The 22,411-nt window shown below is 54.7% G+C and overlaps 1 protein-coding gene across 2 annotated transcripts in view; it reads left to right on the forward strand.

Annotated features, from left to right (window-relative positions):
- The window catches only part of LOC111146614 (collagen type XXII alpha 1 chain), a 246,739-nt gene that overhangs the window by 130,206 nt on the left and 94,122 nt on the right, over positions 1 to 22,411 (forward strand). For both annotated transcript variants that reach the window (XM_022502245.1, XM_022502246.1), the window contains exons 23-30: positions 5,189 to 5,242; positions 12,045 to 12,098; positions 12,754 to 12,807; positions 13,967 to 14,020; positions 14,971 to 15,024; positions 18,806 to 18,850; positions 19,422 to 19,484; positions 19,918 to 19,971. In XM_022502245.1, the coding sequence (XP_022357953.1) occupies positions 5,189 to 5,242; positions 12,045 to 12,098; positions 12,754 to 12,807; positions 13,967 to 14,020; positions 14,971 to 15,024; positions 18,806 to 18,850; positions 19,422 to 19,484; positions 19,918 to 19,971 (432 nt within the window). The remainder of the gene's footprint in view (positions 1 to 5,188; positions 5,243 to 12,044; positions 12,099 to 12,753; positions 12,808 to 13,966; positions 14,021 to 14,970; positions 15,025 to 18,805; positions 18,851 to 19,421; positions 19,485 to 19,917; positions 19,972 to 22,411) is intronic.

The raw sequence follows: 22,411 nt of genomic DNA on the forward strand, positions 1-22,411 counted from the left end.
ACCACCTTCACCCTGCCCATCATCACCAACCCCACCCCCGTCACCACCTTCACCCTGCCCACCACCACCACTGTCACCATCAGCATAGCCATCACTATCACTGCCACCAGAACCATCACTACGACACATTTCCTGATGTTAGATCCTATGCCAAACACCTTGTGGGCATTTCCTCACTTAATTTATATGGCACTGCTGGGAGGTAGCAGTTTGGAAATCAGGGCTGTTGGACACGTGCTCTCGTACCCGCTCCAGGGACTCAGAGGAGCCAGAATCCTGCTGTTACCATATCTCCTCCATCAACCACCATCCTGTTCCTCCTCATTCCTGCGGCGATCTGTCCTGTTTGCCTAACGCCTTATTATTCCTTATAAAGCATTTCCTCAAATATTGAATTATTCCTTCCACTGCTATCTTTTCAAATAGTTACAATAATTATAATTTTCCACATGAGGAACCTGAGACTCAGCAGGTTAGTGACTTGTCCTCTCCCATCTACCTTAGATTCTGAACTCATTTTCTCACAATGCTGTAGGGGAAGGGGTCTGGGAAGGAACACGGGAGAGCTCCTTTCCTTGCGGCGAGCGGCCGTCTTCATAACCGCTGACTTACAGCTTTGTCCCCCCTCCCTGGCAATTCCAACTCATGAGCTGTTGGGCAGCCCTGGGGCTCTGTGTGCTCAGTATTTTCTTGTCACATTTTCTTGGTATTGCTTGGGCTGTGTGGAAGAGGTGGCAATGGGCTGGGGTAGGATTTTGACAGGTTGAGAGGGACTGTGGGTGTCACAGACAGAGGTGCCATTGTGAGCAGAGTTTCCGGGGCCAGAAGTCCTAAGGGGGTTGTTCGGGCCAAGGCTGAGCAGCTGACTTGAACTGTTGCTTAGGGATGGGAACATGGACACCGGACGTGAGATCCAAAGTCGTGTTGGAGTCACAGGGTCATCAGTTTCCATGTGTTTCCAAACAGCTCAAATGTTACATCTTTTATTTTTATAAGATTTTATCTGTTTGACAGGGAGAGAGAGCAGGAGAGCATGAGCAGGGGCGGGGAGGGAGTGGCAGGAGAGGGAGAAGCAGGCTTCCCGCTGAGCAGGGAGCCTGATGTGGGGCTCGATCTCAGGATCCTGGGATCATGACTCGAGCCGAAGGCAGGTGCTTAGCTGACTGAACCACCCAGGCGTCCCAAATGTTACATGTTTTAGATAAGGAGGAACCTTTGGCTATTTTGGAGGAGGGAGGTAACTTGGACAGAACTTTACCCCTTTAGGAAAATCGCCTGCCAACTTAGGGTAAATGTATAGACAAGTAATGAAATTTGTAGAAGGCACAGACTGGTCCAGAACAGTGGAGGGAAGGGATGGGGCTTGTGAGCAGGATTGGCTCCAGTGATTGTAGGCAACATGGATGGATGGATGGACAGATGGACAGATGGAAGGAAGGAAGGCAGGAAGGCAGGAAGGCAGGCTGGCTTGCTTTGAAGTACACTGGGGGCAGCTCTGTGAACATCAGTGCTAGAGCTGACCAGAGACGTCACCCTAATGTCTCTGTGGGTGATGTCCCTTCCTGGGTGGCCCATGAAAGGTGGTGCCACCTTGCAACCACAGCTTGGATCACAAATTTCTTCTTTTCCTCTGGCCTCTCCCCCCTCACCCCTCACGCTTTTTTCTTCTTGCTGAAGCCCTGACGCTTGGACGCTGGCTTCTCCAGATGCCCCTGCTTCTCTCTCTCTCCCTCACCGGACCCCTCCTACCTGCCCGTAATTCTCCTTTTCCAGATCCCATCTTTTTCCTTCCCTGGTGTAGGAGCAACTCCTGCGTCCACACCTCCTACAGATTTCCTCACCATCTCAGGGGCTCACCCCCTGAATGTCAGCAGCTTCATTACACAAGCTCCCCAAACTTGAGGGAACAGGGCTGCGAGACCTCGTACCCCTTCTGAAGGTGGTGGGTCACCTGAGTAGGGACACCGGTGTACACCCCAATCACATTATCCCTTTGGTTAGTAATTCTGTGCCACCACAACCCAGACCTTCACATCGTTCCTGCTTCCCTCTGGTCCTTTCATACCAACCAGCCAGCGATCCATTTCTCCATTTCTCCCGCTGCACAGAGTGACTTGGCTGGCCCAGGTTCTGAATTCCGATGACTCCTCACCAGGCCATTCCCCCGACCTTGAGGGAAGATGGTTTATTCATCTTGTAAATAACGCGTGGCTCTCGGTGGAATAACCTGGCAGCAAATGGAGGGGTGCCTGTCTAGATACAAAATTGAAGATGTCTGGTTTCCATTCCCTGAGGAAGGGGAGATGGCAGCTCTTAGCTCTCCTGTGATCGCCGCCCCGCTGTTTGCATTCATCAGAGCGGGAGCGGATGGAGGCAGAGACAAATGCCTCCAGGCCTGGCTCATTTCGGAAGGTGTCTGTGACCACATTTGAATCCGACCTGACAAGTGTTAAGAAGTGCATTCTGACCTCGGCCTCACTGCACGTCTGGGCCTCTGTGTTCCGCGGCTCAAGGGCTCCTCGTCGGGGGTCCTGAATCGGGTTAGGCCACTGTCTCTGCAAGTCCCCAGATCGCCAGGTTGTGCCTTCCCGTTCTCGAGCGGCCTCTCCCTACCCCAGGGCTGTTCCCCCGCTGTCTGCTAGACTCAAGACCACATCCCTCGTCTGGAAGCAACAACTTAATTACCCAGCCCACAAAGGTGTCTCACGTTGCCACCATGTACAGACATTGTTCTGGGCCCACGGGAGAGCGTGGAACAAAAACAGAGCCAGACCCTGTTTCCGGAAGGCTCACAGCGGAGTGGGCAGGCCGGCAGTGACCAGATACGTAGGGACATCGATGGTGTATCTGGTAGCGACGCAAACGAAGGGAAGGACAACAGGGCTGGGGCAGAGCGTGGCCGTGGGAGAGCGGTCTTGGTTGGGTCAGTCAGAGAAGACACGAGAAGACACGGGGACAGAGGGCCTTCGGACAGAGACTGTGGATGCCTGGGGAGCCCGCTTGCCGGGCAACACAAGAGCGCGTGGAAAGACCTGGCCCTGAGGTGGGATCGTGTTTGGTGCGTTCATCCTGGAGGAGGGACGCCCGCGTGGCTGGAGTAAGGGGAAGGCTACGAGGAAACGGGAAGGGCAGGTGGTGGGAACACAGTTGTGGAGGGCAGGGGAGACCATTTCACTTCGCCCCAAGTTGGACAGTAGCGCAGTGATTTGAGCAGAGGAGACAGGCTGATGTCTGTGTTAAGACTAGGACTCTGGCAACTCAGCAGGGAAAGGGGAGGCGTCCGGGCCAATCAGGAAGGAGGGTGGTAGATCGGAGGTCCCTGCAGGGGTGCAGGAGCGGTGGTGGTGGCAGGCCCAGCGGTGGAGAGGGCATGGTGAGCTCTGACTGGCCGCCCACACCATCCTTCTTGCCGCTTCCAGGACCAGCACAAACTGGACCATTTTATGTGATTTGTCAACATCTGTGGCGGCCTGGGGGCCTCCCCTTGGCTCAGAGTCCTGCCGCCCGGCCTGGCCCCCTACCACGCCCCAGCCCTGTAGCCCTCCAGCCTGGTCGGGGAGGGCCTCTGCCCCAGCCCTGCACCCTTTGTCCCTGCTGCCACTGGCCAGCTCTGCCCCCTGCACTGAGCGTGTGTCCCACTGGAACGCTCTTTTTCCTTCTTCCAGCACTACCTCAGCACCTCCTCTGGGAAGTCCTCCCAACACCTTGTAGCAGACCTCAGAGTTCCAGGTGCCACGTGCACACCTTTCCCTGTATGCTGGTAGGGACTGTTGTAGCACTAGGGGCTCAGGCCCGCCTTCCTGGGAAACTGTGAACCCCTGGGGCAGAGGCCATGGCCGAGCCCTCCGGGGGCTCCCGGGGCTGGCACGGAGCCAGGGACAGTGTGCCCATGAGGAAGCAGGAGAAAGCCGCAGAGCCATATCTCGGGCCTTGACCCTGGCATGCTACATGGAACTTGGGAGGAGTTTTAGGACCTAAGGTCCTTAGAGAACATTCCCTGCAGGCTTACCCAGGCTTTTGTGCCACTGTAAACCCTTGGGCCTGGAAGAAGCCTGCGCCGATGAGACCCTGCTCTGGCGTCCTGTGAGGGGCCCCTTGTTTTGCGGGCGTTGCGGGACCAGAGGCGGACTGCTTGGCAGCTCTGCGTCGCCCCACTGCTGTGGGGATGGGGCCGCTTTGGGGAGGTGGGGGATGGAGAGGTCCCAGACGCTGGGTCCCAGGCTCTGCACGCAATAAGTGCTCATGGAACGTGGACAGGAGGATGGGGTGGGGAGGATCCGTGGCACATCCCCCAGGCTGGGCTGGACACAGACTGAGGCAAGGTAGAGGACTTACGTGGGTGTCTCGCTTCATGAGGGAAACTGTGAGAAACTAAAGGTCATCGTTCCGTCGTTCCGATTCCGCCATACGTGACGGATGCCGTGTGCTGTACGCATCCAACCAACCATCACACCCTTCACCCATGTCCGGAGAGACAGGCTCTGAGGTTTAGTGAGGCCGGTGAGTCCACACGGTGACCCACCGGGATCGTGGCGGCAGCTCCGAGTCTAACGGCGGCAGACCGGAAGTGGCCGGGAGGACCCGCACATCCGTGCACCCCGTGTCACCTCACGGGCAACACTGTGTAGCGGGGAGAACAGGCGGGCGGGCCACGTGCTCGTGCCGGATGCCCCCGAGCTCAGCTGTTGAGTGGAAACCAGCGAAGCTCTCTGCAGAGTGAGGGACGTGCTGTGGTTTGTAAAGAAAAAGAAAGGGAGGACCGAGGGAACGTGTGTGTGTGTGCGCGTGTGTCTGTTGCTGGCCTCCATACATCTTGCCTCTGGAAAGAGGAGCCAACACCGGGTAGGGCCAGTTCTTTCAGGGAAAGGCAGCTCAGTGGCTGATGGTGAGATGAGGAGGTACGTCTCAGTATCCCTTTCTGTACCTTTCAAAGTTTGGGCCCCGTGTCAGCAAATCCACCTGTCACAGCTGAGACCCAAAGCTTAACCTCCCTGACCCCAAAGCCCGAGTCTCCAGCCCCGATCCCATGCCTCTTCCTTAAAGGCATCCCAGCCAGTGAGGGAGGCGGTGAGTCCCTGTGCACCAGCGAGCTTGAGAACTCAGGATGGACATGCCCACCAACACGGTATCACACGGGTTCTGGTGCTACCTGCCTGCTGCTAATTTTGGCTTCTTCTTTTGTACGCAGGGGAAGAAAGGTGAAGTGGGCCTGCCGGGAACCCCTGGACTGCTGGGACCACAGGTGACTACCATCTCTGCATGCCTTTCCCTAGCAGCTCTGCTTCCTCGATGGAAGGAGCGATCAGGTCGCCGTTCTTGGTTGGTAACCGGTCTTGCGTGGTCAGCTCATCAGAAAGAATGTTCAGAGGGCCCCGCGTCCTCCCATCTGCCCTGGCTCCCTTGGCCTCCTGCTCCTATGCTAGAAGAAAGGCCACCATGTGGACTTCGGTCTGCAGGAGGTCAGGCGGTGATGACTCTATGGGGACAGTGTGCTGAGAAAGGGAAGCGGTGAGGCATGGGGAGTGGTGCCCAGGACGAGGAGTCCAGCGGTGAACAGCGTGCGGCTGGAAGAGGTGGGAAGAGGGGCCTTCCCGGCAAGGGCTCAGCTCTGCAGGGACAGCTGGTCTGGGACACAGCCTGCAAGGGTGGGGACAGGCCCCTGCGTGGCTGGAGCTTCCTGTACTAAGCACTGTGGCTTCAGGTTTGGAAGGGGCTTGGCTAAGGGACCCGATCAAGCCAAAGGTCTCCCTATTCTAGGAGACAGCACATCCACGTTCTGGTGTCTGACTGCCACACTGTGACGTTGACCAACTCCCTCCCCTCTCGGGGCCTCCATTTACCCATCTGTCAAATGCTGGGACCAGGGCCCCTTGACACTCTGCTCTGTGCTGTCTTGCTCCCTGGATGTCCTCCTCCTCCTTGCTCCCCTCACCACCTCCGTCCTTACCATTGGTGGCTAGGACATTTGGGGGCAAGTTATTTGACCTTCTGAACTTGAGTTATGCAAGAAATACCAATAAAAATCAAAGGGAGAGCAGGACTGTAGTTGGGGAGAAGAGCAGGGATGGGGCACAGGTGATGAGGTCCCCGAGGGGAGCAGCAGGTGGGACCTGTGTCCTGTTCTCCTGGCAGCAGTGGTGGCCAACAGGGACGTTAACAGGCCAGTCTCTTTGGCTCCTCCTTGAGCTGCTGCAAACCCACTTGTTCCTGTACACCTGCCTCTCCATGTATCAAGTGGGGGGTACCCACCCGGAGGGGACCTGCCCTGGAGACGGGGCTCCCTGTGCTTCTGAAACCAGCTTTTACTGCTTGCTGACGCGTGAAGGGTCCTGGTGACTGATGGGGCCTTGCTGGCGATCTCCAGCTTCATTTTGGCACCTCCCGTTTGGTCTGGATATGACATGCAATAAGGGAATATAAAATCAATCATAATTCCTGGTCTTCTAAAGATCCCACGTTCACTGTGGCATTTGGATGTTAATAGTGAAACATAGAATGCTTTTGCCTCTGTTTTATTACCTTGGTTCCCAGCGAGCAAAGCTGCTGCATTTCAAAACTTCGCCACACATACAGCGCCATCAAATTACTTTCAGCTACAATTTGTCCCCTGCCTACAACTTTTTTTTTCTTGCTACCTTGGAAAATACATTTTTCTTTCACTCTCACTTTGAAATCACTTTCCTTTGTTGAATGTTGACTGAATGCTGGGTGTTGGGCTGGATGTCACCCATAGAAATACGATCAGAATCTCCAGAAATAGGGCACTCTGATATATTTGGGGATCTCAGCGTTCAGAGCTGGACGACGTAGAGCTTATAGTAGGGACGGCCCAGCGTCTTGGTGGGATCGCTCCCCGAGGGACCCCATACCACGTTCCCCCGACCAAGCCCAACCTAAGAGTCTGTGGCCTCGGACGTCTGGCTGTCTCGGCCGATCCCCTCCTCCCGACAAGCTGCACGCTCACCTTTCCCAGTCTTTGCCGCAGCTCCCCTTGTTCAGTAATGCATCGGGTCATCTGCTCCAAGGGGATTTATCGAGGTCCCGCCGTGGGCCCGACGCGGCTCTGTGCATCGGCGTGGGGTGTGACATCTGGGTGACACCGTGCGTGCCCAGAGGAGCCGTGTGTGAGTGGGGCAGGGAGACTAGCAGGTCGGGAAGACACTCCAGGGAGCTGGATTCTGGGTGAGGGGGTGTCCAGTCAGCCTCTCTCGGGGCCCAGATGTGACTGCTACTGACGCCGATCTAGAAAATCCCGGTTGCTTCTGCTCTTTAGGGTTTTCTGCTCTGATGAGAAGAAGGAAGGGGGATAAAGTGTGCCTTGTTTCTGCCATTGTCAGACACTCTCCTTAGTGCTCATACATCGTTTCGACCATTCTTTGTAACACCTGGGAGAAAAGAGGGCGGATCCAATTTAAAACCTAAGGAATTAAGGTTTTAATTTAGCGCAGAGTGCCCTACGCCCCAGGGCAGCGGACATCCTGGAAGATGCTCTGGGTGCCTCTTTTCCAAGATGAAAAAACTTCACCAGCTGGCATGTTTTGGAATAAATACACACATCTGTGATGATGTAGGTGGAGGCTCTCCTATCCTGGGAGACTTTCAGGGAAAATGGAAATCCGTGTCTCATCTGGTCAGCGTTTACAAAGGCCATGCTGCTTGGTGTGGTTGTCAGGATGGACAGACGTCCCCGGATTGGTAGCCAGGGAAAGGGCTGGCCCCAGAGATGGATGGCCGTGGGGGCCTGTGGGCCTGTGGGCCTGTGGGCCCAGAACTCTGCACAGAAATGTGCCGAGGTAGGTACTCATTACGGCTTTGCCCCCGGGAGCCCCATCCTGACGGGGAGGGGACACAAAGTTTGAACAACCCCCTCCCCCAAAAAAAACCAACGTTTCCAAACCACATAAGCTGTGTGAGGGCCATGCTAATTGGTGCAAGTAATTTCCACGCATCTTCAAATCCCTTCCACCATCATGAATCTCTGCCAGTCGGATCTAGGTGGTTCGTGGGAATAACTATTTGCCGTTCCTTTATTAATGATAATCTGGGTAATTGGTGGTTTATGTGCCATCGTTGTCATTAGGAAGCACGTTAAAGAGTGGCTTTGCCACCATCGTATTAGAAGGATCAAACACTATATCATTAATACGAATTAGACTGAGTGGTTCGTTTTTGTCAGTAGTTACGACTTCGTTGTTTTCGTTGGTAACAGTCAGAACGTCGTTATTGTGTTGTTGGCATTCGGACCTGCTGGCTCACGTCACTCTCGGTAATGATGAGATGAGCTGGGTGCGTATTTTTATTCATGGGAACAGGAGAAAGGAGTGGAGGACCACGTGTGCAACCTCTCATGTGCTGGGCTTACACACGTGCCCTCGTGAATCCACGCTGCTCTGGGAACAGGGCCTCCAGCCTTTCTCTTCCAGCTGTGAGACTGAGGCACGGGGGAGAAGAACGTTGCCAACATCTGTAGAGGGAGTGTGAGATGACCTAGCATGGGGCCCAGGGCCCCCAAAACCCAAGACCTAATTTTTAATCTCTTTATACCATCATTTCTGCTATCCAACAAAGATATTTTTTTATAAAAGATCTTTATAAAAGACTTTATTTATTTATTTGACAGAGAGAGACACAGCGAGAGAGGGGACACAAGCAGGGGGAGTGGGAGAGGGAGAAGCAGACTTCCTGCCGAGCAGGGAGCCCGATGTGGGGTTCAATCCCAGGACCCCGGGATCATGACCCAAGCCGAAGGCAGATGCTTAACAACTAAGCCACCCAGGCGCCCCCCAACAAAGGTATTAATAGTCAAATAGTTTAGTTTCAAGTAACCTGACTGATGATCTTTAATTCAAACCCCAGAAGAGCAGACAGGAAATTCTGCCCTTGGTCGGAAACGCTGTGAGGGTCAAGGACGCATGAACTCCGGCCTGGGTTTCCCGGAGAAGGCCGAGTAGGGAGTGGCCTCGAGGTGGCCTTTCGTGACTCCTTCGTGACTCCCCTCCAGGTTCACTCATGCTAGCTTGTTTCTCCTCATGCTCCTTTCTGTGCCCACGTGCCTGAGGGCCGACCGAGGACAGGGTCTGTTCTCCCAGGGCGCCAGCGGCTGGCGATTTGACATTGGGTCCTGCCTGTTGGCTCCTTCCCCACCATGCGTTCCCCGCTGGGCTTAACAGGATGCTCCTTGTCCATGAGAGGAGGCTGGGGGCAAATGGCCTGTGCCCTTCCTGTGGCCCCCACCTGGAAACCATTGCCCAGACCCTCTGTCCGCAGTCTGCACTGTTTCTAGCTTCAGCTTCTCTCTGTCAACGGCCACCGCAGTTACTGAGTTTAATGACCGTGTGGGCTTTTGCTTTTTCCCGAGTTCATGGCATCAGACAAGTAGGCCATTATTAAGCCCCTACTGTGTGTGTAGCCATGAGCCAGGTGCTGTGGGTCCTTACAAAGGAGGAGGATCAGACATGGCTGAGCTCATGTCGACAGTTCTGGTGTCACTTAATACACACATAGTCTTTTAGTAGAGCACACTGTCCGCAGGGGCACTGGATCCCGAGGGCTCAGACACATTCCCAAGCTATGCAGACACTCTGCAGGGGTGAGTCCAGGGGATGGAGGACGAAGGGACCAGGTCCTTGCATCTGAACACCTGCTTTGTTGCATTTCCGTTTCCTTCCCAGGTTCCAGTCCTTCCCATATAAAATGGGATGGAATCCACCTGCCTCGCAGACGGAAATGAAACACAGCGTGTGAAGGGCAGGGCAGAGGCAGCACCAAGTGGGGGCGGCCGCTCCCCCTACCCCCACCCTTCTCCCACTTCCTCCTTGCACGGGTGCCCGCTTCTCTCATTGTGCTTCTAGAATTCTCACGGCTAGGGTGCACCTGGAGTTAGTTTAGGTGAGTGATTCGCAGACCAGACAGTGCTTCAGAATCCCTGGGAGAGTGTTTCCAAAGTCCCTGACCCCTTGGGCTTGTCCAGGACCTGCCTCAGAGTCCAAACAAGGGGCCCGGGGACGGTCCTTAGGACAAGTTTTCCGGATGACTCTGCAGCAGCCAGCCTGTCACGGATTCTCGAGATGATGGCTCTGTGGCCTCAGGTGGGGCACTTACCCTCTCTGGGTCTCAGTGTCCATCATTGTCAGACGAGGGAGTTTAATTTTCAGTAGATGATCACTAGGGATCCGCTTACTCTAGCAGGCTGTGAGGTCCCAGCGTCCTGCAGGAGGGTTTGCAAGGAGCAAAGGAGGAAGGGGAAGCAGAGTTGGAGCAGCGAGCTTCCCGGAGTATTTCGTTTGAAAGTGCATGAAACACTCCAGGGGCCAATCACTGGTCCTGGAAGTGTAAGAAAGGAGGAAGGCTGATGCGTCCGGATTGCTAGTGGACAAGGGGCTTGGAGAAGCCGTGTGGTGTGGAGGGGGCATGAGACCACAGGGGTCCTCTTGAAGTATGAGCAGGTCACCCGGCATGTGCCTTCTGGAGGGGGTCCTGGGAGTGTCACCGGCAGGGCCCTTGCTTGGCCAAGAGATGAGCAGAGCTGAGCTGTGCAGCCAGGTGGTAGGTCTGCATGGCAGTAGGGGTGAGGGCACGAGGCTTCTCTGTGCTCTTCCCGGACCCATGTGCTGCAGGGAGGACCCTGGCCAGGTCACCACCCCGTTTTGTTGGGCCCCCTTCAAGCGCACATCTCTCAACAAGAGTAGGTGCATCCAGAGATGCGGCAGGACTGAGCAGCTACAGGGGACCCCGAGGTGCAGATGCCACCAGAAATTCCATGTCTGTGCCCATTGCAGACTCTCGCGTGCCCCCAGCCGGAGACAAGGCAATGGCCCCTGGAGCCGCCGCCTTTGCCACTTGTTAGTATTTACCGCCCTCTAGTGGCGACATGCCGTCGTTCTCCCTGGACGCACGGCCCTCTCAGTGGCCCTTAAATTCCGTTCAGGTTTTCAAACATTGAGCACCTGCTGTACACCGTGCCCTGAGTTCGTGTCTGTGACAGATGCGGAGGGAACAAGAGGGGCCTCGGGCTCAGAGGGCATGTGAGTCGGATGAACACGATGACAGCAGCCTTGAGCATGGAAGAGGGAGCGATTACTGGAGACCAGTGGACCCGGAGCCCGTGTCGGAGGTGGAGGCACGGAGAAGGCGGCAAGGAGGGAGCACACACCCAGAGAGACCCTGAGTGGACAAAGCCAGAGCTTGCGGTTCTGCTCTGCTTGTGGGGCCAGACCTGCGTCCGTCTCTGACCACAGAAGGTGCCCCGAGCGTCCAGGGAGGGGATGAATGATTGAAGCTGTATGGTGGGTGTCAAGATTGGTCCGCATAGAACCATCTGGAAGACTTTGATGAGGCCCAGCTCGTGGCCTCACCTCAGACCCACAGAATCAGGGGTCTGGGGCAGGAGACCCATGTCATTCATCCCCCTGGGACTGCATGCTGACTAAAGATTGGAAACCCCTGTCCTGCAAGATCTCTGTTACTGGCTGAATCCACTGTGTGTGTGTGTGTGTGTGTGTGTGTGCGCGCGCACGCACATGTGCGTGTGTAAACATGTAGGCACACGTGTTTATTTTGAATGCTCAAGTGTTTTAAACAGAAAGCGTAAACAACATAACAGTTTTATACCCATCACCCAAGTATGACAGGTATCAACATTTTGCTAATTCTATTTCAGAATTTTTTCCTTTTGCATTTGTTCTTTTTTGTTTGAAAATAAAGCATTATGGGGGTGCCTGGGTGGCTCAGTGGGTTAAAGCCTCTGCCTTCGGCTCAGGTCATGATCTCAGGGTCCTGGGATTGAGCCCCGCATCGGGCTCTCTGCTCTGCGGGGAGCCTGCTTCCTCCTCTCTCTCTCTCTCTGCCTGCCTCTCTGCCTGCTTGTGATCTCTGTCTGTCAAATAAATAAATAAAATCTTAAAAAAAAAAAAAAGAAAAGAAAGCATTATGAAGATGAGGCCCCACCTGGTCCCCGTGTTCCCCCTCCTCTCTTCTCTCAGGATATTGTCACCAGGAGGCTGCTCCATGCGTGGTTGTAACCCACGCCTGTTCTTTTTTTACAGGGCCCTCCAGGACCGCCTGGCGTCCCAGGACCTCCAGGACCTGGAGGTCCCCCGGTAGGCGTGGCTTTGGTTTTCTTCTGTAGGGTAACTGGGGGAGGGCTTCATGGCCCACAGGAACAGGAACACCTGGTGTGTGGCCGTCTGTCCTTCACCCGAGAGGAGAGCAAAGGCATAAACAAGGAAGACTCCTCCAGTGGCCGCTCCCAGCCTCTGGCGCGTCTAGGCCCTGAGAGGTGACGTGAAATACCCCTTGAGTCCATGCAGCATGCTAGTGGGCTGCTGCTAGAGACAGACACGCTGAAGGAGGGGTGTTAGTCTAGCAATGCCCATTCCTAGTTTGTGGTTTGGAGCTGACGATAGACATCGGTCACCTCCTCCCCACCCACACTTCTGTGCAGCTGGAAAGGTCCCCTGTGGGCAGAGGGGGGTGGGGCAGATTCAGCACCCAGCAGAGGGAGGCCAGGCCATTCACCCGTCCTACCAGGTGGGAGCCGATGTGGTGGCCCCGACCGCAGACCAGACATGGAGGGACAACTCTGTGCTTCACTGTGGCCCACACTAAGGACAGTCAGAAGCCCCGAGGTTTATCTGCTCCTGGTGTCCTCATCAAAACCAGACGCATGGGACGGTGCCAGGCAAGGCATTGGGAGAAAGGTTCCGATGCTCCAAAGAGGCCAGGCTGACCGTTTCCATGTGGTTCCCTTCTCAGGGTTTGCCTGGAGAGATCGGCTTCCCGGGAAAACCTGGGCACCCCGGGCCAACGGTGAGTGCCCCAGAGCATCCCCACCCCCACTCTTCCCTGTCCTGCATGGGTCCACCTTGGAGGTGACCAGGCCCTTCTAGCTGGCCACCAGGCCTGCTGGCCACTAGCCGTCCCTTTCCTCCCCTGGCAGTGGGGACCGAGGCCCTGGTGCTCAGCCTGACTCCTTCCTCCTGTGGTGCCTTCCATGAACTCATGCTCCAGGGATGGCTCCCCGACAGGGCCCCAGCCAGGGTACAAATTGGGGCACCTTCTCCCCAGGCCACCACCTTCGGTCTCCTTACCCAGAGGCAAATTCAGAAGCCCTTGCCATTTAAAGTGTGGCTTCTTGTCCCTATGGGACACGTGCAGAAGACAGCAGAAGTAACAGGTGGCAGGACTCTCCCTCTTCTTGTCCTCATCGCACTTCCTCACGCCCCAACTCAGAAGATCCTGGGGAGCTGGGGGTCTTCTCCTGACTTTTAAGTCCTGAGTCTGGGGCTCAGGAGTCCTCCTGTCTCCACATGAGTACTGGGCGTGCTGTTGAAGCCCGGTGTGTCTCCTAGCTCGGGCCCTGTGCTCTGCAGGGCCCAGTGGTGGGGGTGACCTGTGACACCACAGGACCACTGTCATCCTCATAGAGCTGTGGATGACACACAGGGAGGCCTCGCTTCACTGGAAGGGATTTCCTTAAGGCCAGCTTTCTCTCCCGGGGAGCAGTGGGTGGGGAAGCCAGCGGAGCCCGCAGCCCTGGAGGGGGTCTGGACAGTGGAGACAAGTTGAAAGAGGTAACCGACTGAGTTGGCCCAGCAGTGGTGCCCCCTTGTCCTGGGACCTTTGGCAGACCCACAGGTGACCAGAACCAAGCCCCTGGGGGGCAGGGGCTGATTGCTAGAGTGGCGGCATTCTCAGCTCTGCTGAACACGAACGGATATGGACGTCCCTGCGGGGGCATGATGCGCACTCTCGGGGAGATGAGCACCTGCTCGATTACAGAGTCCCCAGCGAGCACTCACTGTCACCCGTGGTGTCCCCAGCAAGCACTCATGGGCACACACGGCAGTGGGACTGGGAGAGGGCACCCCCACAAGGCAGGGGTGTCCCAGCTCCTGGCTAGAAGCCACTCAGTGCAGTGCGCCCTAAATGTGCCTCTCGTTTTGCTCTCTTCTCCTCCCCGTGCCAGGGCCCACCTGGAAAGGACGGGCAGCACGGAGCACCAGGCCTGCTGGGACCCAAGGTTGGTGTTCATGGGGGTGACGGGAGTTTGGGACCCAAACAGCAGAGAAAAGAGATGTTGGGTTGTTGGCGAACGGTAAAATCCACTGACTGCCTGGGACTCGGGAATGTTGGGATTCACCAGGTCAGATGTGGGCCCCGCCCCTCCTTTAGTTCTGTTTAGGTAACTGGGGAAGGATTTGGAATTCTCAGGCTTTAAAATGAACCCGGTAGAAATACGTACGTATTTGCAGGGAGGAACAACTTTTGGATGCACATAACGTAAGAGACTTTAATTTTAAAAATATTCTGGTGGGGCTCCTTATAGGAGGCTCATTAAGAAAATAGTCTGGGTTTAAGTATCATAAAATTAGGAAGCAAATTCCCAGTTCACACATGGCAGATGAGCAGCCACAAGACCACATAATAAATATTTCCACCAGCGAGCTTGATTCTTTCCTGCGAAACACGCGTACGCTCGGTGTGCGAGGCGACAGGCAGCTTTTCAATCTTATGAGAACATCCATCACCCCTTTAATAAGTAACTTGGAAAGTCAACTTTTTCATGACCGACGACCAAATAAGTATGGATTTAACTTCATTTTATGGGTGTTTAGGAGAATAGTTGTCTTTCTTCCTTGTCTTTCACGACAAAGGAAGGTGTGAACCCAGTATTTTGCGTTCCCCAAATCGCTCACGTGACATCTCCTACACCCCAAGTCTCTCAGTGAGAGAGAGAAGAGCCCCGTCTCTACTCAGTGATGTTTTTGTGAAATAAAACAACAGAGGCGTGGAACAGGGAATCTAAGATGTGGTACAAGCCGCCGTTTTGGTGACCGTGGTGGGGCGGAGGGCAGGGGCCAGCACCACAGAGGAACGAGAGGTGGTCCTCGTTGACCAGCCTGTGACGAGTGCTGAGTGGGACTCCCCAGCCCGGCATGCTCCTGCCAACCCTCTCTGCGTTCCTTCCAGGGCCAGCCAGGAGAGAGAGGAGAAGACGGTCTGCCTGGAAAACCCGGCCCCAGGGTATGGACGCGGCCTCCTCCCCGCCCGTGGGGTCTGCTGTGTGTTGTGTTTGGGGGTGTGTGAACCACACCTGGTGGTGTGAGCACCGGCTGTCAGTGGGGGGCCTGGCAGCGCCATGAACTCGGGGCGCTGGAAGGATTGAGGGTGGGGGTGTCTAACAGGGACAGCCACACCTGATGGGAAGGATCTCACGATGCCTAGGACGGAGGGAGCAGGGGTGGGCGGGTCTCTAGGAGACCTGTAGGTGTGGCCTTGGGAAGAACTTGTCACTGTCTAGTTTGTCCTGGCAGCAATGAGCGAGAGGGACTCCCCTCCGTCTGTCTGTCTGTCTGTGTCCCTCCTCCGCTCCCCATCGGTGCTCCCTAATGCCTGACCCGACTTCTGGCTGATGTGGTCTATGGCGTTCAGCCCCCCTGTGCCTCCAGCAGGTGCCAGGGGCTGTGGGATGGGCAGAGACCATTCCCCATTGTGTTGGGATAGGGCACTCATGTGGGGGTTTGGGTGGCTGTTCCTCAAAACCCCACGTCACGGGCGGCAGGGTCGGCTTTTATCTTGAGGTCCTGGGCTCAGATCTCAGCTTTGGCCCTTGGCTCAGAATGCAGTGAGCCCCAGGGAGAGAGGGCTGGACCATGTGTGTGTGCAGTGCCCTGTGTGTGTGTCTGGGACGTGTGTGTGGTATGTGTGGGCGTGCGTATGTGGGGGGTATGTGTGTGGTGTGTATGTGCACAGGTGCTGGGGCTCTAGGGGAGTCTGTGGGGACCGGAGATTTCCGGGCTGCTGTCCCCCTACCCCATGGTGCCTTGCACTCCGCCGGGTCATGAACTCGTCAAGGGCAGCATGTGCCTGGGTCTTTGTCACTTCTGCTCCCCGTTCCCAGACACAGTCAATAAAGGTTTACTACCCAGAGGATGGGTGTCAGATTCAGCCCGGCAAGAGCTCAGCACAGACCTAGCCTCAACACCCGCGCCTCGGGAAGGCAGGACCGGGTCACTGGCCAGGGAGGGTGCCCCGGGGCAGAGGCGGGGGCCCTGGCGGTGCTTCCTGCTTTTATGAAGTGATTGTTGGTTAAGAGACCAGCAGAGAACCAAGCAGGAAAAGCACAGATTAAAATGCACCTGGCTAAGCTGAGCACACCCAGGTTGATTGAGATGTGGAAAGAACCTCCCGAGGTCCACTAGGAAACTTCCCAGTCAGGATTCCAGATGCCAGAAGCTCAGCCTCATGCCCCCCTTAGTGGCCACTAGTGCCCAGTGAGGGGCCCCATTGCCCCTTACGAAACTGTTCTTCCTATTTTAAGAAGCAACATATGTGTTTTTTTATTTTTTAACTTTTTAAAAGATTTTATTTATTTACTTGACAGAGATCACAAGTAGGCAGAGAGGCAGGCAGAGAGAGAGGGAAAAGCAGGCTCCCCGCTGAGCAGAGAGCCAGATGCCAAGCTCCATCCCAAGACCCTGAGATCATGACCCGAGCTGAAGGCAGACCCTTAACCCACTGAACCACCCAGGCGCCCCAACATATGTGTTTTAAAAAGAACCTATGTTGACCCCCGAGTTGTTGAAATATAGTAATGTGTAACTTACCAAGCTGTCTCTCTGCATATCAGGTGTTTGTGTGGTGAACCTTAGTAAGAGCACCCAGGCCACATTTTAGTGCTTGGTTGAAATTCTGTCCTTTTCCGGAAAGGACTTAAGATGTTTGCGTAGGTTGGCTAACTTGACCTGGTAGATTTTAGGGTGTCAGCCATACTTGAAGAGCTGTGTCTTCTCAGATTTATAAACTGGCAAGTCCTGGGCTCAAGCATGTGAACTCCAGCGTTGTCTGGTGGTGTTTGGAAGAAGGCTCGCCCCCGTGCACGGGTCTGCGGGAGCGGCAGCTGGGGGCAAGGAGTGTTGGGCTGAGCCCCGAGGCGGCCTTGGGGATTTCTGCCGTCTTTCTATCTGCGTGTTTTATACTTCTGGTGATCTCTAACAGCTGGAAGATTCGAACAGAAAAGCCTACTACTCGAGTTCACATGTGGTTTTGCCCGATTTCTAGGGCAATATGTTTAAAACATTGCTCTAGGAAGTTCGAAAGTACGAATTTTTGCCGTTATGATAGTTTTACAACATCCTTTGTAGCCTCAAAAAGGATCTGGCTTGGGGTCCTGTTACTTTTTTTGACAAAATGCCAACTGAAGATAAAAGTCTCCCGAGATTACAGGTAAGTCGTGGACACTGGGTTTCGGAGCCCATCAGGGAACGGGGCTGGCTTGCAGGCGCACGGATCAGGAACTCAAGACGCCGCCCAGTCCTCCCCATCCACCGTGCCTCTGACTTAGGGTTCATGGCACGAATCCAGGGGGCACTTCTAAAGCTCCTCAGAATGCCTTCGAACCCGACCAGACACACGCTGCCCTTCTCAGCCTGTAACGGCAGTTCCCACAGCTGAGGTATTATCGTCTTTGCAGATTTAAAGTGACAGTTTGAAGGGCAGGTACTTACACAGTTCCGGTTAGAGCAGTTCCTCCTAATTGTGCGTGTAAACACTGGGAATCCATGGGGATCGGAGCGTGTGGAGAATTTCTATATGTGCTCCCTCCAGTGCCGGGTCCCCTGGTGGCCCTACAGCTATAGGATCAAACGTGTGCTTAATGGCTTCATGCTCACCAAGGCTGTGGGTTACCTTTTCTTTTTTTCTTACCTTCCTCTCTGACCAGAGGGGGTCGTGCTGGCCTTGACCGCCAGCCGAGTCTGGCACGGTTCAGGGAAACGCATTATGTGTATGTACACCTGCTTATTCAATCATCTGTGTGTTCGTTTGCTTATCAGAAAACCGGATTTCCTTATGGAAATCTACACTAACGTTCTGCTCAATAGCATCGTGGGTGTCAGAAATGGTCATTCAAGAAGTTAGTGGTTCTCAAGACACATCCTTGGTTAGAAATTACAGTCCCTCCCCGCTACCACACACACATACACATACACACACTTGTGTCTGTGATTTGTAGGGATCTGGTTAACACAACAGCCTGATGTCCTGGGAGGTCTCTGGGCCTGTGCCTCCCTCTTCAACGTGACCACAAAATGCAAGTCAGGAGCAGTAAAGGTTAAGGAAAACACCGCATCCGGTCCACTAGAACCAGTAGATATTTGGGGGTTGGCTTTCTGTCGTAAGCATGGATGTTTACCAGAATTTCACCCAAGACCTGCCTTTATTGAGACACACCATGGGAGAGGAAGAACAAAGCTCTCCTCCACCTCTAACCACAGGTTTGCTGGTGTTTTCTAAAATGTCTGATCAGCAACCACGGGACAGCGGTCAGCGTGGATGTGCTCACCAGTGGCTTCTCCTTCATCGCGGGCCCCAGCATGGGGCCTGGGGTCCCTACAGCATGTGCTAACGGCTCTGAGTGGCTGGACCTGCGAGGCACAGTTTGCCGCCCCCCCCCCCACACCCATTGTTCTGAATCATGATGCTTTTAGATTCAGGATGAATGGATTGACCTGTGTAAACTCCCATCGGGATGATTCTAGCAGATGTTTCTTGGGGGAAGTGAGAGAGGATAGGAGAGGGTGTGCAGGAGCCTCTGGAAATGCCAAATGCTGGGGTTTCCACAGCCCCGCTGCTGGGTGGGGTCTGCTGCCTAGAGCAGGGGTTGTGACCCTGCTACGAATACGCTCGAGAAGCCAGAGTTGTGGCCGGCCGGTGCTGGGGATGTGGGGGGGGCCAGCCGGGGCACCGCAGCCACCTCTGCAAATGTGAGCAGAAAATAATGGGGTGTCTGTTATTCTGTCTCCAGGGAGAAGTTGGGGAGCAGGGCCTGGCGGGCCGACCTGGAGAGAAGGTCTGTTTGTTCATAGCGTCCTTCATTCGTTCTTCATTCAATGCATTCAGTCATTAGTATGCACTAGGCCTGTATCTTTTCTCCTCTGGGGGCTCATTTCTCTCCTCTCACGCACTTGTTGACTCGCCTGGTGATGGTCAGCGTCCCCCATCACCGTGGGGGATGAGGGATCCCCCATCATCCCTCCATCACCGTGCCGGGGTCACAACCGTCAACCACGAGCCAGGGGCAGGTGCCATGAGCAGTGGCATGCAGGTGTGGGCAGGAGGACAGGAGAGCAGCTCCTCCTCACACTTGGGGATGCCAGGAAAGGTGGCGAGGAGGTGATCATTGTCCTAGAGGACAAGGAGGAGGAGGAAACCCCGGGACAGGCAGAATGGTTTCCTGGTGAAGGAATGACCAAAGTGAGAAGGAGCTTGGAGACGCCCCAGAGCAAGATCTCTAGAACCTCTTCACTTTCCGCACCAGCCCCGCTGAGCCAGAGAGCTCTGGGGGAGAGCATGCAGCTGGGGGGTGGCGTGGCCGCCTCGCCGAGATCCAAGTGGACACAGGCACCCTGTTGTTTCCACAGGGGGAGGCCGGTCTCCCGGGTGCTCCAGGGTTCCCGGGCCTGCGGGGAGAGAAAGGACAGCAGGTAAGTGGCGGCCCCACACCTGTGTCCTCGCAGAGCAGCCCCTTCTGGGGTCAGTCCCTGCGGCGATGGGTGTTCTGGGTTGGGGTTTGGGAGTATTTCACCAGGTTTATGGAAGAGGAAAGGAAGGGGCTCCGGCTGCTCTGGTCCATCCGCTGCAGCAAAGGGTCAGGGACTGGGAGATCAGTCTGCAAAGGCGAGCGTCATCTGATGAAGGGGCGGGGAACAGGGGAGGGCACCGGGTTGGGTGCCTGATGGGGGCAGACACTTCCCACTCCCTGACGGTGAGCCCTGAGCTGCGCTTCAGCTGGACACCTACCGATAAGGCTGGAGCAGGTCAACGGGAAACAGGGTTTTTTGCCCGAGGTCCACTTGCTCTCAGTGGAGGAGGCAGGTGTTGGGTTCTGTTGTATTCTAAGTTCATCTTTCACCGCAGGGAGAGAAAGGTGGGCTGGGCCTCCCGGGACTGAAAGGTGACCCAGGTGAAAAGGTAAGAACCACTGCTGGCCTCCTGGTCATGGGCCACCTGGACTGGCCACGCCTCCGTCCTGTGCTGTGTGTGTGTGCGGTGCCTGCAGGGCCGAGGAGAGGGTCTCGGTCTCCGAGTCAATGCTGTGACCTGGGTTACAGTCGGCTTCCACCCGCCAGGCGGTTCTGAGCCCCTTGTCCCACCTCCCTGTGCCTTGGCTTGCCGCCTCGGCAAAGGTTCCACGAGTCCTCCCTCCGAGGGCTGCTGGGACGCGGGACTCAGGTCCCGTGTGTGGAGCGAGCGCTGCAGACTTCTGTGTGTCGGGATGGCTCAGAGCACCGCCCATGTAGTGACTTCGGTGATCTCAGGACGACCCTGGGAGGGGCCCCGTTACCAGCAGCATCCCCGCTTCACAGATGAGGAAACAATGAGGCACAGACAGCCACATTGCTTTCCCAGGGGTGCACACATGGAGCTCATTGCGGTCTAGATCTGAGCCCTGCCAGCGGGTCAGCTCTGTGTCCTGGCTCCCAACAGAGCTGTGCCTCGGGCTGGCCCGGCCCATGAGCACGCGAGCGATGGCAGCACACGCCCCAGGGGGCTTGCCTCTCCTCTTCTCCCTCTCAGTGCTCCCCCTGCCTCCATGCCCCCACGTTTGCACTGTCTTCCCCTCCAATTCTCCGTTCTTGGCAACCCTGCCCCACCTGGTGTTTCTGGGTTCCAGGAAGGGCCTCCCTCCTGCTTCTCTCTTGGGCTGGAGGCTGAGGGCTTTACTCTGGACAGACCTGCCATCTAGAAATGGTGACCCAGAAACAGAAAGGGCTTTATGTGGTAAGCTGCCCAGGCCTGCAGCCCTCATGGGTTTTGGGAATTGCCATTTTCATTTGAGAAAGTCATTTCCAAGATGCAAAGGGCTTCACGAGACCATAAAACTCTGTTTATTGCTTTGACAGAGCTGCCGAGCCCATGACAGAATCACTTTCAAGCTTCCAGAAAATCCGCCCTGCCTCTCTTTTCTCCAGAGAGATATGTAATAATAGACGATTCTGATCAAAAATCCAAAATAGGACATTAAAGCAACATTTTCCCCTTCTGACTATGTCTTACACTTCCCTGTCTCTGTTTTAGTCCATCCCTCCCCGCCGCTGGCTATGAGCATTTCAGCCCCGTGGCATCTTGGAAAGTGGGTATGGTGCTCTCCTTTCTCTGCACGGGCTGCTGAGGGCTCACGTTTTCGTGGAAGAGCGGGGATCTGAACCCACCATCTAGTGTACTCCGGAGCTCATGGACCCGCTGCAGCCACACAGAGGAGTCTGGGGTCTTCCCCGTCCCACCTGCTGGTCCTGCCTGACCCCACAGTGCTGGGGAGGGGCTGGCTCTACCCAAAAGGCAGTCTTTAGGCTCTCTGGATTGGAGACCTGTCTCTTCGCCAGTCCTTTCCTCCTTAATACACATTCATAGGTTCCTTAGTGTCGACACCAAACCTTTCTTTAAAATTTTTTATAGAGAAAGGAAAAGAGTTTTATTTGAGCCCACATTAGGACAGCCGCTGAGATACACAATCTTCACAAAGAAGAGACTCCTTCAGGGAAGAGACAGTTGGGGCAGGATTATATTTGACCATCGCGATGAAGGACTTTCCCAAAGTTACAGACTGTATCTTACGTTTTCAGTATGTTTCAGCAAGGCTGTGTGACTCTCATCTGAAGGGAACCAGGGAGGTTTTGTATTGTTTTTCTTATCTTTACATTTGGAATGTTCCCTTTTGGTTATTCTATTTTATTTTATTTTTTTCTTTTTAACAAAGCAGATGTACAGTGTGTGCTGGGGCAGAGATAGAGCCCATGCTTTGAAGTTTTGCTGAGTCATTTTGACGCTAGCAGATGTTGGAAGTTTAGCTTCCCTGGGAGCCCAGGAGCAAGGCCCAGACACCTGAGACGTTGAGAATTTCCTTTATCATCAGAAAACACCAGCTTTGATGATTCGGAGTTTTTAATGTGGGGTAAACTGGTTTAAATGAGCTTGTTTCTAGGATAGGAGGAGGTCAGTGTCAGGAGAATAATTAGGTAAAGTCAGGTAATGCCAATAACGCTGAGAAAGTGTTTTTCTTTCTGGAAAAAAAAAAAAAAAGTCTTCTAGAACTTTAGTGAAGGCAGTGCTGCTTGGATTCTGAACTCAAAACCAGGCTCCGTTGTGTGACTTCGAGCAGGGGAATGAACGTTAGGCATCAGTGTCCTCGTCTGCGAAATAGAAACACCAAAGTAATCTGCGTTATAGCCATTTCTACGGAGAGTAAATGAGTTAATACATATAGAAAATATAACTCAATAACTAGAATTAAATACTGTATAACAATGAAATAAGATAGAAACAATAACTGTGTATCATTGTTGCTTACCAGGACTGGCCTTGTCCTTTTCTAAGCTGGTTTTATTCATTCATTTTCTCACTAACCGTGCTG

Source organism: Enhydra lutris, unplaced genomic scaffold (genome assembly GCF_002288905.1).
Source record: "Enhydra lutris kenyoni isolate GAN:26980312 unplaced genomic scaffold, ASM228890v2 scaffoldscaffold14, whole genome shotgun sequence".
In the NCBI taxonomy this organism is placed as follows: domain Eukaryota; kingdom Metazoa; phylum Chordata; class Mammalia; order Carnivora; family Mustelidae; genus Enhydra; species Enhydra lutris.